The following is a 13,735-nucleotide window of genomic DNA, read 5'->3' as shown; positions in this document are numbered from 1 at the left end:
CTTCTAGACTTTGCAATATTTGCCCACTCTTCTTTGCAGAATTGCTCAAGTTCAGTTAAATTTGATGGTGAGCGTGTGTGGACTGCAGTTCAAGTCATTCCACAGATTTTCAATGGGGTTTAAGGCTGGTCTCTGACTAGGCCAGGCAAGGACATTCATATTTTTCTCCATAATCACTGTGTAGTCATTTTTGCTGTGTGCTTTGTGTCATTGTCATGTTGGAACCTTCAACCCAACCTTCAACTTTCTGGCAGAGGTCAGCATATTTTCCTCAAGAATTTAATGGTATTTTACCCCGTTTGTTTTTCCTTCTATCCTGACAAGTGCTCCAGTCCCTGCTGCAGAGAAGCACCCCCATCATGGAGGTGGGTTACCACCTCCATGCTTTACTGTAGGAATGGTGTTGTTTGGATGGTGAGCTGTATTGGATTTCTGCCAGACATATTGTTTGGTGTTGAGGCCAAATAATACATGTGGCCCAGAATCTTCAAGGTGCATTTTAAGGTGGTCAGCAAATGGTAAAACAAAATGTGGTCCAACAAAATACTGACAAAAGGGGGGGGGGGTGGTCCTTTTTCCAATAGTGATTCTGTTTTTGATTTTTTTTTATTTATTCTGACATGTTGATGTTGTATCTTTTATAAGCTGTACTAGTAAATACAGCTGGATAAAACAAAAACTGTGTCTGTCTTCATTTCAGGCTGCAAAGCAACAAAATGTGATTATCTTAAAGGGGGTGATTCTTTTCTATACCCACTGTGTGTGTGTGTGTGTGTGTGTGTGTGTGTGATATTATATATATATATATATATATATATATATAATGTATGTACTGTATATATGTATGTATGTATTTTTTAATTTTATTAATACAGGTACTTGTATAGTGCCATCAATTTACACAGAGCTATATATATATATATATATATATATATATATATATATATATATATATATATATATATATATTTATTGTACATTCACATCAGTCTCTGCCCTCAAGGAGCTTACAATCTAAGGTCCCTAACTCATGCATACACACGCTAGGGCCAATTTAGCCAGGAGCTAATTAACCTACCAGCATGTCTTTGGAGTGTGGGAGGAAACCCACGCAGGCACAGGGAGAGCATGCAAACTCCAAGTAGGTAGTGCCATAGTTGGATTCAAACCTGCTAGGAGGAAGTGCTAACCACTTAGCCAATATATACAGTGCTCAGCATAAATGAGTACACCCCTTTTGAAAGGTAACATTTTAATCAATATGTCAATGAACACAAGAACAATTGCAAATATTTTTACGAAACTGAGTTTTCTAGAACATTTGTTTAGCTCCATTACATGAAAGTAAGGTTAATAATATAACTTTGATTACAAAATCTTCAGTTTTACTCAAATTAGTTGATGCAAAAATGAATACACCCCACAAACAACAAAAATACTACATCTAGTATTTTGTATGACCTCCATGATTTGTAAGGACAGCACCAAGTCTTCTAGGCATGGATGAACAGGTTGGCGCCATAGTACAACATCTATCTTTTTCCATTCTTCAAGAACGACGTCTTTTACTTGGATGCGGGTTAGAGAGTGATGCTCGGCTTGTCTCTTCAGAATTCCCCATAGGTGTTCGATTGGGTTAAGATCAAGGGACATACCTGGCCACTGAATCACTTTCACCCTGTTCTTCTTCAGAAATGCAACAGTGACCTTAGATGTGTGTTTTGGATTATTGTCATGGGCACAGAGTGATGGTAGCACCTTCTCTTTCAATATAGAGCAGTACATCTGTGAATTCATTATGCCATCATTAAATGCAGATCCCCGACACCAGCAGCAGTCATGCAGCCCCACAGAAGGACAATGCCACCACCATGTTTCAGTGTAGGCACCATGCATTTTTCTTTGTACTCCTCACCTTTGCGATGCCATACAGTTTTGAAGTCATCAGTTCCAAAAACATTTATATTGGTCTGATCACTACAGAGTATAGAGTCCCAGTAGTTTTCTTCTTTTCAGCATGGGCCCTAGCAAATTCTAGGTGGGCTTTTTTATGCATGGGCTAACCACTTGCCGACCGGCTCACGTTGATATACATAGGCAAAGTGGTACGGTTGCGCAAAACAACTTACCCGTTTGTTGCTGTGTCATCTGCGGCTAGCGGGCGCGCGCCACGGGAGCGTGCCCACAGACTCTCGATGTCCGCCAGTGGCCCACAATCGTGGCACAGAGAGGCAGAATGAGGAGATGCCTATGTAAACAAGGCATTTCCCGATTCTGCCTAGCAACATGACAGGGATCTACTGCTCCCAGTGATCGGGAGCAGTGATCTCTGTCATGTTCTAGTGAGCCCATCCCCCCTACAGTTATAACATGCTGAGGGAACACAGTTAACCCCTTGATCGCCCCCTATTGTTCAACCCCTTCCCTGCCAGTGACATTTACATAGTAATCCATGCATTTTTATAGCACTGATTGCTGTATAAATGCCAGTGGTCCCAAAATAGTGTCAAAAGTGTCCGATCTGTCCGCCGCAATGTTGCAGTTACAATAAAAAATCGCAGATCGCCGCCATTACTAATAAAAAAAATGATTAATAAAAATGCCATAAATCTTTCCCCTATTTTGTAGACACGATAACTTTTGCGCAAACCAATCAATATTCACTTATTGCGATTTATTTTTTTTTTTTACCAAAAATATGTAGAAGAATACATATTGGCGTAAACTGTGGAAAAAATTTGTTTTTTTATATATTTTGGGGGGATATTTATTAAAGTAAAAAATATTGATTTTTTTTTTTCAAAATTGTCACTTTTAGACATAGAGGTGATCAAATACCACCAAAAGAAAGCTCTATTTGTGGGGAAAAAAAGGACGTCAATTTTGTTTACGCACGACCGCACAATTGTCAGTTAAAGCGACGCAGTAACGTATCGCAAAAGAGGGCTTGGTCAGGAAGGGGGTAAATCCTTCTGGGGCTGAAGTGGTTAAGAGAGGGTTCCTTCATGGACGACAGCCATGCATACCATTCCCCTGCAGTGTATGCCGTATTTTTTCACTGGAAACAATTGCCCCAGTTTGGCTTTCTACTTCTTTAGCTAACTGCAGTGAACTTGCATGGCGATTTTCTTCAAGCCTTTTCATCAGAAGACGTGACGTGATGTTAACCTGAATGTCTGAGATGGTTGCAGTTTATCTTTGCTAAACTTTTGTATCACTTTTGCTACAGTATTCTGACTGATAAGTAAAGCTTTGCTGATCTTCTTGTAGCCTTCACCTTTCTTGTGTAAAGGAATTATTTTCTTTCTCAGGCCTTGTGACATTTCTCTTCCATGTGGTGCCATTGCTGACAGCATGAAAAGGGAAGGGGTTTTCTTTAAGTAACGCCCTTTTATAATCAACTGTCTGCTGGACACCTGTTTAATAATGTTTATAGACTCACCTGTAGTTGAATTCTTGTTAATTAGGATTTTGCTGTCTAAAATTTAGCTTTGCTCCTAAGACTTTCATTGGGGTGCATTCATTTTTGCAACATGATCTTGAATGAATTTGTTAGCAAAATACTTTGTGTGCAAATTAACAAATCTTGGTTGCAATCACTGACCTGCATTTGTGGGAGTATTTTGTATAGTATCCCATAGAAAATGTTGATTCTAAAAGCAAAGGTTTTCTGACAATTCTGATGGGGTGTACTCATTTATGCTGAGGGTGACGCTACACTAAGCTACATTCCCTGACCACTTGTACAGAGGCGACCATTACAGTACATTGTTTTGTATGCACTGTTGGTTGATGTGTGTGATACAATGTCTGGTAAATAATCAGTCCAAACATTGAAAAAGTCTCATACATGTGGTATCCCCAGAGTATGTGTTTTGGGGTGAAATTCTAAGTATGCCTATACATGTGTGAGAAATATCTTTGAAACTGAAAAAAACATTTTTACAATTTCTTTCTGCATTTTCCAAAAACTTGTGGCAAAACAATGAGATCTTCAAAAGACTCACCATTGCCTCTTAAAAAATACCATGAAGTGTTTACCTTCCAAAATGTAAGTTATTTGGTGGGTGCTTCTACTGGCCTGTTGCTCCAGGGCCAAAATGAGCCAAAATGTGATAGGTAGTCAGGAAATTAGATGTATAATTTATACCCCTAGAAAGCCTGAAGGTGCTCCTTGGATTTTGCGCTACTCCATGTGTTTAGGCTGTGAAAAAGTCTCACACATGGTATCACCCAAAAAAGTCCATGCTCCGTGCCTCCCCCCCCTCAAAAAAAACAAAAAACTTACATGTCACCACTATCAATCCAGCCCTGTCCTGGCTCCTGCTGTTGTCGGTCAAAGTCTGTTAGGAGGGACCAGTTTTTAGAGCCAAGCTGTGGGCTGTGTGTGTCCATGGATGTACACAGTCTGGCTCGGGGGAGATAGCCCGCATGAGTGCACCCATAGCACGCAGCTTGCTATGGGGACACTCTAAAGAGAAAAGTGGCTGAGAACGCCTATGGGGGACCCCAGAAGAACAGGGTTGGGACCACTCTGTGCAATACTATTGCACAGAATAGGTGTGTATAATTTGTTTTATTATTATTTTTTTTTTTTTAACGTGGAGGCTTACGTTAACTTTAAGGAACTGCAGAAGAATACATTTTAAATTATGTGCTTACATTTGGTGCATATATTCTAGTGCTGGTGCTGCTGAGTACCACTTGGGTCTCAATAGATCTCTATATGTATGTGTGTATGTATTTATATACTGTGTGTGTGTGTGTGTATATGCTTTTTCATTTTTTTAATGCTGAATGTTCTTTTCTGCTAACCCTATATATGTGCAGTGGCAGCTGTTCATTCAGTTGCTGTTTTAATAATAGTGTAAAATTGTCAACTTTCTCTACTTCTAGGACAACAGTGTGTTTAATAGACCAGCAGCTGAACTTTACAGATCGTTGTATACACGCTTTAATGTAGATAAACATGCATAGTAAGAAACCATAGATTCTCTGCTATATTGTAACAAATATGAAACATTAAAATATTTTCTGTGTTTCTTGGCAGGATTGCGGAGACAGAGGACAGAGGATACCCATCAGCAGAAAGAGATTATAGTTTATGTGACAACAAACACAAGCTAACAAGTAAATCCTCAGAGATCTCAGACACCATAAATGTACCCCAAGAAAGCAGGGCAAGATCTGGGACCCTCCCCAGTGATTACAGATTTGTGAATGAAAATGTGAGATATAGAAGCAAAGACTTCAGCTATTCAGCTTCTCCTATTTTAGAAAATCAGTCTGATGTCAAGAATTTTCCACAAACTGGTGAAGGAAACCAGTGGCAAGATGCGTTGCCTGTGAACAAGAAACGGGGGCCAGCACCTCAAAGACCTCCTCCACCCAAGCTTGACAAATACTGGAGGCAGAGCGGTTCTTCATCTTCTCTTGCCACTTCCACCGAATCCTTACTGACAACAGCACAAGGGAAAAGTGTTCCTCCTTATTCTCCTGCAAGCCTAGATGCCGTTAAGCCTGAGACGACGCCTGGCCACAGTCCAGGGGTGCCTTTGGATAAACACTTAAGTGTCCCTTTGCACAACCCCCAACTCTCTGGGTCACTGGAGAATGTTGGGCAGCACCTAGAGAAAAAACAAAGCAATTCTGAGCCTGAAAGATCTCCAAAGCCTTGCTATCTGCAAAAACCTGGGATGGAACCTTCACGATCACCTTCACCTCAGTTTGCTCCACAAAAGCTTACAGATAAACCTCCACTCATGATTCAGGATGAAAACAAGGCCAGGTAAATATTTTTAAAACCTAAACGTAACCTGTCGACAATTTTATCAGTTTTGTGTTGCCCAAGGCTACCTAAAAAATGTAAAATTAAAGTGAATGTAAACCCGATTCATGAAATTTGACCTAGGCACATATATGTGTACAGTTTATTTATCTCTCTCCATATCCCTGAGTCCCGTGTCTTTCTGCTGTTTCCTTCCTCTGTTATCAGCATGATGACTTCTGATAAGTTTTCCGAGACGGGAGATGAAGCCAGCCTGAAATGTGTGTCTGGGTTGGGTGCTATAAATAGATTAACAGAGAGCTTGTCTTGTCACAGCACAGCTCTGAAAGTACCTTCATTCTTTTGCCTATGTGGTGTGAGGGTAATGTGCCTTTTCTCCAATTAGCTGTCACACAGTGTACACCAAGACTACACTCCTAGGATAAAAGTTTAGCAAATTGAAATGCACATTCTTGCCTGATTTGGGATTTATTTTGGATGAAATATAATGGGAAACATTTCTACTGGGGACACATATAGCAATAAAAATACAGACAGAGGTTTTTTTATCGTACATCATGGGACACAGAGCAACCATAATAATGACTTTATGGGTTATACATCACCTATAGGTGAATGGACACTGGCAGATAGTCAAACAGGAGGTCCTCCCCTATATAACCCCTCCTACACAGGAAGTACCTCAGTTTTTTTGCCAGTGTCTGTAAGTGGGTGGTCACTGATGTGATGTGGAGCATACTTGGAGGTCTGGAACGGTTTTACTGAGAATCAAGGACTTCAATCGGACCCATTCGAAAAAGCTGTCAGCCAAAATGGATGGTTCGAGCCTCATGGGAAGGAGAGAAGATTCCTCGAGGTTTGCTTGTAATTCAGCCTTACGACGCTGGACCCTGTGTAATGGAACTCTATGCAGTGTCTGTTCTGACCAGGGTACTTTCCTGCAGGGTGCTATACAGGTCCAGGGGAGTTGACCCCACATTAAGGGGGACTCAGTCTCTGAAGGTCTTCTATGACAAAGCCCGCTGTGTGTGGAGATTGGACTCCTGTTATGCTCAGAGTCCTGCAGCAGTAAAGGTAAGTCTGCATTTTTTGCAGTTTCTCTTTTTTTTTTTTAAATAAAAGAAAGAAAAAGAGATCTGACTGTCTTCTCTCAGTAGCTTATAGGGGCAGTGTGCTGTTTAAAAAATGCTCTGTGTACTTATTAGGAGTATGGGCTGACGTTTCTCCTCCAGCCACTAGAGGACGCAGGGGCCTATTTCTATATAGACAGGAAGTGAAGGGGAAGGCCATGTTTTCCATGTGGACGGCAGGTTCAATAGGGCCTCTTGAGACATAACAACAGATTCTAATGACATGTGAGTACTTACTATGGGAGAAATGTGTGGCCAGGCAAGTCATGATTATATACTGCATACTTACTGCTTAATCTGGGGGCCTGTACAATTGTAAGTCGATACACCCCTAGCAGTGCACTTTAAAGTGTTGTATCTCCACAGTGCTGTGCATTTGGCACAAAAATAGTATGGAGCCTGGTGCAGTTGAACAGGTGCATATTTCTGTTTTCCGCTTCCGTCACCCTTTCTGCTATTTTCTTAAGGTCATGTCGTACTAGGGTCAGCTCTTCTTTGATATCCTTCATTTGGTTTCCCAATACCCCCAGGGATTGATTACATGCATTTATTGCCAAGAGAATGTCTTTTAAGGAGGGCTCTCCTTCTACCATAGGGGTTGGGGCAGTCGGGGCCTCCATTTCTTTACTTGTGGCTCCTGACCCCTTTGTAGAGGGATTCTTTGTACTAGAGGTACCTACGAGCCAGCCCGAGTGTCCTTGGCTTTTCCTATCCGTTGCTGACTTATTCTGGGCTTGCTGCCCCCCTTTATTCGGGGTATGCTCCGCTGCGAGGACCATTCTCTCTAACTTGGCGGAAGCAGCAACCGCCGCCGCCGCTGCCCCCGCCACAGTGGAGTGAAACCCCTTTTCCTTCTCCTTCTCCTTATCCTTAGCAGACCGTAGGGATTGGGTTCCCATATTTTCCTGATTGGGGTGTTCATCTCCCTTTCTTATCCCTGACATGTTGATCTTCACAATGCTTCACAATACTGAACTATTGTTCAAACCGCTTGCACGGCTATATTCAAGATGTACCCCGTTGCACAGTCCACCAGTCCCACCAACCCACAGTCCCACCGTCACCAGCCATTGAAGTTATTTATGTACGGTTATTGTTTTCTTATTGTTTTAGCTAAAGGAAGAAGAAGAGGGCACAAAAAGCAAAACTATTTAAGGGGGGGGTTATACCCCCTGCCACACCACTTGTCAATGATCAGTGGCTGGCAGCACTTTTCTTCAGCCATGGGCTTACACTCAGATTTAAGTCTCTTATATGTTATAACGTTCTACACACCTGCTGCTCCTGAGCCTCACCCCCAGATTTCCCTCCTAGATTTGCAGTCCAGCTAGGGTCTCTTAACAAACCCCACAGCAGTCTTTACTGTTAACCAAGCAGGGGGGAGGTGGGAAGGGCTAGAAAGTATCAAAGTAAATCAGTACGGTACCTCCATTCTGCGGTACAGGATATGCTTCGAAGCCCGACCCTTTATCTGATGCTCAGAATAAGCTTAATAGAAGATGATTTGTTCCCGATGAAACAAGAAGCAAAGATCTGGAGAGAAAAAATTAAGCTTGCAGGGAAATTTGATGAACTGGAAAATAGACTTCGCAGGGACAATGTGAGGGTGGTGGGGGTCCCTGAGGGGAGTGAAGGTCCAGACCCAATTGTTTTTCTGGAGAACTGGCTGGTGGGGGTATTTGGGGGAGAGACTTTCACTCAGCAGTTTTCAATAGAAAGAGCGCACAGAGTTCCGTTCAGCCCCCCCCCCCCTCGGGAAGCCCCCCAAGACCCTTCCTAGTGAAGTTTTTAAATTATAAAGATAAAGTAAGACTCCTACGTAGGGCCCGAGAAATGGGGAAGGTCCTATATAATGTTGTTAGGGTATCAGTCTTCCCCAATTTCTCCCCGGATTTACAGAAGCGTAGAGCTGAGTTTCTGGGGGTTAAACGTAGCCTCCAGAATTATAATGTCACATATGCTGTCCTCTACCTGGCCAGGCTACAGATAAACGCACTGGGGGGAAGCCAGATTTTTGGGTCTCCAGCCAGTGCGTTAGCATGGTTAGAGGAAAAAAAAGATCAATTACCCAGGAAGTAGTGGGGGAATCTTTCCGGAATTAGTATATATAAATGGGGCACAATTTTTGTTTGTTTAGTAATATTTGTTTATTAAATGGAGCGGGGTTGGGTTGTGACACGGTAAATGGAAGTAGATTGGAGATGGGGTGTGTTTACAACAAGTTTCTTTTTGTACATAGGGAGGGGGGGAGGTGGGAGGGAGGGTGGGGTGTGTTATGGATGGGTAGGTGGGTATGGGTCGGTCATTAAAAAAGCCCTGAGGGGTAACCTAGAGAGGTATGGGAGGGAGGGGGGGGTTATAATGGGGTGGGTTGCTGAGGAGGGGTGGGAGTAAAGGGCTTGGAAGAAGTAGAACAAAATATAGGGTATTAAGTTTCACACCAAAGGGAGAAAATAATGTGTGGCACGCTGGATTACACAATGACACGTAGGATACAGAGAAATATGGGTTTAATAATAATGTTTGCAGTGAGAAAATGGGTGTGTTGGTAAATATTGGGGCACGAATGCTGGGGGAAAGAAGAAGAGTGGAAAGGAATTTATTTATTTATTTATTTTTCCTTCCTCTCTGTTCCTTCTCTTCTTGCTTTTTTTTGTGTTAAACTGGGGTGAGTATTTTTTGAATAGGGAAGAGCATCCCTACTCCTGGGAAAATGGGGTATAAGGAGAAACAGGGATGGATATTGGTACTTAATATGAAATGGAGTCCTGCAAGAATATCAAGTTTAGTGGGGATTCTTTTCCTCCACAGGTACAAAGGGCTTATGTCTGGTCTTTCGCCAGGGCTCTTCCTTCTCTCTGTGATAGCCCCACCATAGAATAAACTATGGGAGTAAAGATAGGTTCATGGAATATCAGGGGGATGGGCACTCCCGCCAAAAGAGCACTGGTTTTTGATACGTTAGATACTTTTAAAGTGGATATTGCCTGTCTGCAGGAGACGCACCTGACTAGGGACACCAAAACTCAAATAAGAAATAAAAAATACGGATATCAGTTCCATGCGATACACACCTCTTACTCTAGGGGGGTAATGGTGCTAATTGGGAGAGGGGTGGTGTTTACCTGCAGACAGTAGTGCAATATAGATGCTGGGGTTGGTATATCTTCTTGCACTGCACAATAGGGAACCAGGAATACATACTAGCAAATATATATAACCCTCCGCCTTTTAAATTATAAGTCTTACACTGTTTATTGGAGTTTATAGTTGACAAACCAAATATCCCGATCATTGCAGTTGGGGATTTTAATGTGGTAATAAATAAAGAAATAGATAGATTCCCCCCAGGAAAACAGGGATAGGGCTTGCAAGGAAATTGAATGGACCAATTTCTTAAAGAGGCCAGGTTGATGGATCTTTGGAGAATGAGTAACCCGGGGGCGCAACAGTTCTCGTGCTACTCTGGTACTCATTCTTCACTCTCAAGAATAGACCTTATACTGGGCAATGACCTGGCTGCTCAAATAGTAGGAGACACAACTTACCAACCCAGGGGGGTCGCCAACCATTCATTGGTGACAGCTATGATGTCCACTGGGTTTAATAAACGCTGTGGCATATGGAAGCTGAACCCAATATGGTTTGAGATACTTGAGGACCCAAATGAGATCATAACCGGGCTAAGGGAGTTCATAGTCTTTAATGAGGCCTCTACAACAAGAGGGGTAATATGGGATGCATTGAAAGCTTACTTGAGGGGCTTACTGATCCAGCAGGTTTCAAGAATAAAAAAAGCATCTTTAGTTGGGGAAGCAAAGGCCAGGGAGGAGTTAAGAACAGCAGAAAGGGAGTTAGTGAAAGAACCATCCCCGGAAAATGGAAAAAATGGGAGAATAAACAGTTATCATATAAAGAGGTAATGATTAAGAAATCCGAAAATAAAAGGCTGTTACTACAAATAGTATTCGGTGAGGGGGAAACAGTGGGGAAGATGTTGGCCCATATTGTTAGATCTGATCCCCCCCCTCTATGATCCCCGCTATTAGATCTAGGGACAGTGAGATTACATCCCTATCAGATAAAATTAGTGAAACGTTTAAAAATTATTATGAGGAATTGTATAAATCCCGGGGGACTGTGGAGGGGGCGGCAAGGGATAACTTCTTTAAGAACATAGAGTTGCCCTCCCTCTCAGGGGTGGACCTTGAGGTATTAGAAGCCCCGATTACATTAGAGGATATTAAAACAGCAGTAAAAGAACTGGCCAACCAGAAATCCCCGGGACCTGATGGCCTCCCTGCGGAGACTTATAAAAACTATGGGGAGATACTAATACCAGAGCTTCTCAAGGTGTTTGAAGGGGCATATCAGGAGGGGAAATTACCTGAATCAATGACTGAGGCTAAAATCATAATGCGGCCTAAGGAAGGGAAAGACCCTTTAGAACCTGGATCTTATAGACCTATCTCTTATGTTCAGATGCAAAAATCTTGGCGAAGATTCTTGCTACCAGGCTGCAAAAAATAATTCATAAGTTAGTTCACCCGGACCAAACAGGTTTTATTCCTCAAAGATCAACAAGTGAGAACATAAGGAGGCTCTTTTTGAACTTACAAATCCCAATAGAAAATCCGGATTCTAGAGCTGTTATGATGTTAGATGTGGTGAAGGCATTTGACAGCCTGGAATGGGGATTCATTTGGCATGTACTGAAGGTCTTAGGCTTTGGCCCCTCGTTCATTAAATGGGCGAAAATCCTATACAATAACCCAAAGGCAAAGATCAGAGTCAATAATGTGCTCTCTAGTGAGATCCGTCTTGAGAGAGGTACGAGACAGGGGTGCCCTTTGTCACCTCTGATCTTTGCCTTGGCAATGGAACCAGTGGCCGCCGCAGCGAGGCAATATATGTATGGAGGGCTTCCAGAGAGGGCCTAGTGAGGAGAGGATCGCGTTATACGCGGATGATGTCCTCATTTTCCTGGGAGACACGGAGGGATCACTTAGACAGGTGATGGAGGTGTTCTTAGTTTTTGGGAGGATCTCTGGTCTCTCCATAAATTGTGAGAAGTCTGTTTTATTGCCAGTAGACCCTATTAAGAAAGGCACTTTCTTAGATGAAACTCTATTAAAGATAGTGGAGAAAACAAAATATTTAGGCATTTATATAACAAAAGACCCGAATGATTTCCTAAGCAATAATCTAGTCCCTCTGGTGGCGAAATTCAAAAAAAAGATTGATATATGGAGGGGACTTCCTTTGTCAATCGCTGGAAGGTGCAATTTAGTAAAAATGCTGTGGTTGCCCCAGCTATTATATATATTGCACAATTCGCCAGTTTAGATCGACGGAAAATGGTTTAAAAAAATAGATATGCTGTTTAGAGGCCTTATATGGAAAGGGGGACATTCTAGGATAAGCCTACAAACTTTACAATTAACAACATGCGAGGGGGGCATGGCGGTTCCACACCCATGGTGCTATTTTTTGGCAGCTCAGCGCAGATGAGGTCGGGTAGTGGCCATACTGGTAATAATAATGTGGGAATAGTGACTGCGGGAGCACCTCATAAGCAGGTTTTGGAGGTACTTGAGGCGAACTCGTTCGCCTACAAGGCCCCTACGGTTAAACTAATGAGGAAAATTTGGAACTCCATTAAAGGTCTGAAGGGTATGGATGGGGTAGCGAGGTGTACCCCTCTTTGGGTTAACAGGAACCTACAAGAGCTGACACGAATAGGGAAAATTAAGACATGGGAAATGAAGGGGATTGTTAAATTGGCTCAATTATATAATGGAAGTACCTTAAAAACATTTGCCTCTTTAAAGGAGGAATACGGTGTTCCGAGTCAGTCATATTTTAATTACCTACAAATCAGACACACACTGCAGGCCCAATTTGGGGAATAAGGCCCGAGCTGGTGTCCTTCTCCCATTCCTCAAAGAATAGAGAGTACTGAGGGATCAAGGGGCCTTATAACAGAACTCTATCAATATATCTGTAAAAACAGTAGGGAGGGGCCAGAAAAACTTAAATGTAGGAGGGGATGGGAAAATGACCTGGGTAGAATATCAGACAACCAATAGAAAGCGATACTGGAAGGGGGTCACCAGGTCTCGGTCTCACCTGCCCAGAAATTCTCACACTTAATGCTTCTACATAGGGCGTATTATACCCCTAAAAGACTGTTTAAATTTGGGAGAAGGGCAGATGCTAACTGTCCCAGGTGTCAGAACACAGGGGACTTGTTGCATATGCTATGGAAATGTCCCAAGTTATTTCGCTATTGGGCGGAAGTTATAGAGATTATAAATAAGACCTTTAACCTAAGTCTTAAAGTAGATCCGATGCTGTGTATTCTGGGGGATGGAGGGAATTTAGGTAGTGGGAGAGGCAAAATTAAAGCAGTGCGGAGATGCCTTTTTCAGGCGAGGAAGGTAATAGCAAAAAGATGGCAGGCTGAGAAACCCCCGTCAGTAGATGATTGGGTCAGGACAGTGTCAGAAACAATAGGAAAGGAAAAGGTAGTATACGTGAGGGGGGGTAATATAAAGGAGTTCAAAAAAATCTGGAAACCCTGGTTAGTGAAACTGGATCACCTCATTTAGAAAAAGGTATAAGAAGGGGAAATAGAAATGGGAAGACTCCAGGATAAGTGTTAAAGTGTGCATGCAATTAATATGTTAAGGAGAGGGTGTGGTCCCAGGCCTATGTATCAGGGTAAAGTGGGAGGGTAGAGTGGGAGGGTAAAAATGGGAGAAAATTAGAAATGAACTCTTCGCGGGGCGTATATATATATATATATATATATATA

At 42.4% G+C, this 13,735-nt stretch overlaps 1 protein-coding gene across 1 annotated transcript in view; it reads left to right on the top strand.

Annotated features, from left to right (window-relative positions):
* SHROOM2 (shroom family member 2) overlaps positions 1-13,735 on the top strand; it is a 347,883-nt gene that overhangs the window by 290,226 nt on the left and 43,922 nt on the right. Inside the window, exon 6 of the mRNA XM_073616356.1 lies at positions 5,051-5,788. Within this exon, the coding sequence (XP_073472457.1) occupies positions 5,051-5,788 (738 nt within the window). The remainder of the gene's footprint in view (positions 1-5,050; positions 5,789-13,735) is intronic.

This window comes from Aquarana catesbeiana, linkage group LG02, assembly GCF_042186555.1.
Source record: "Aquarana catesbeiana isolate 2022-GZ linkage group LG02, ASM4218655v1, whole genome shotgun sequence".
Classification (NCBI taxonomy): Eukaryota; Metazoa; Chordata; class Amphibia; order Anura; family Ranidae; genus Aquarana; species Aquarana catesbeiana.
This window is presented reverse-complemented; position numbering and strand designations above follow the sequence as displayed.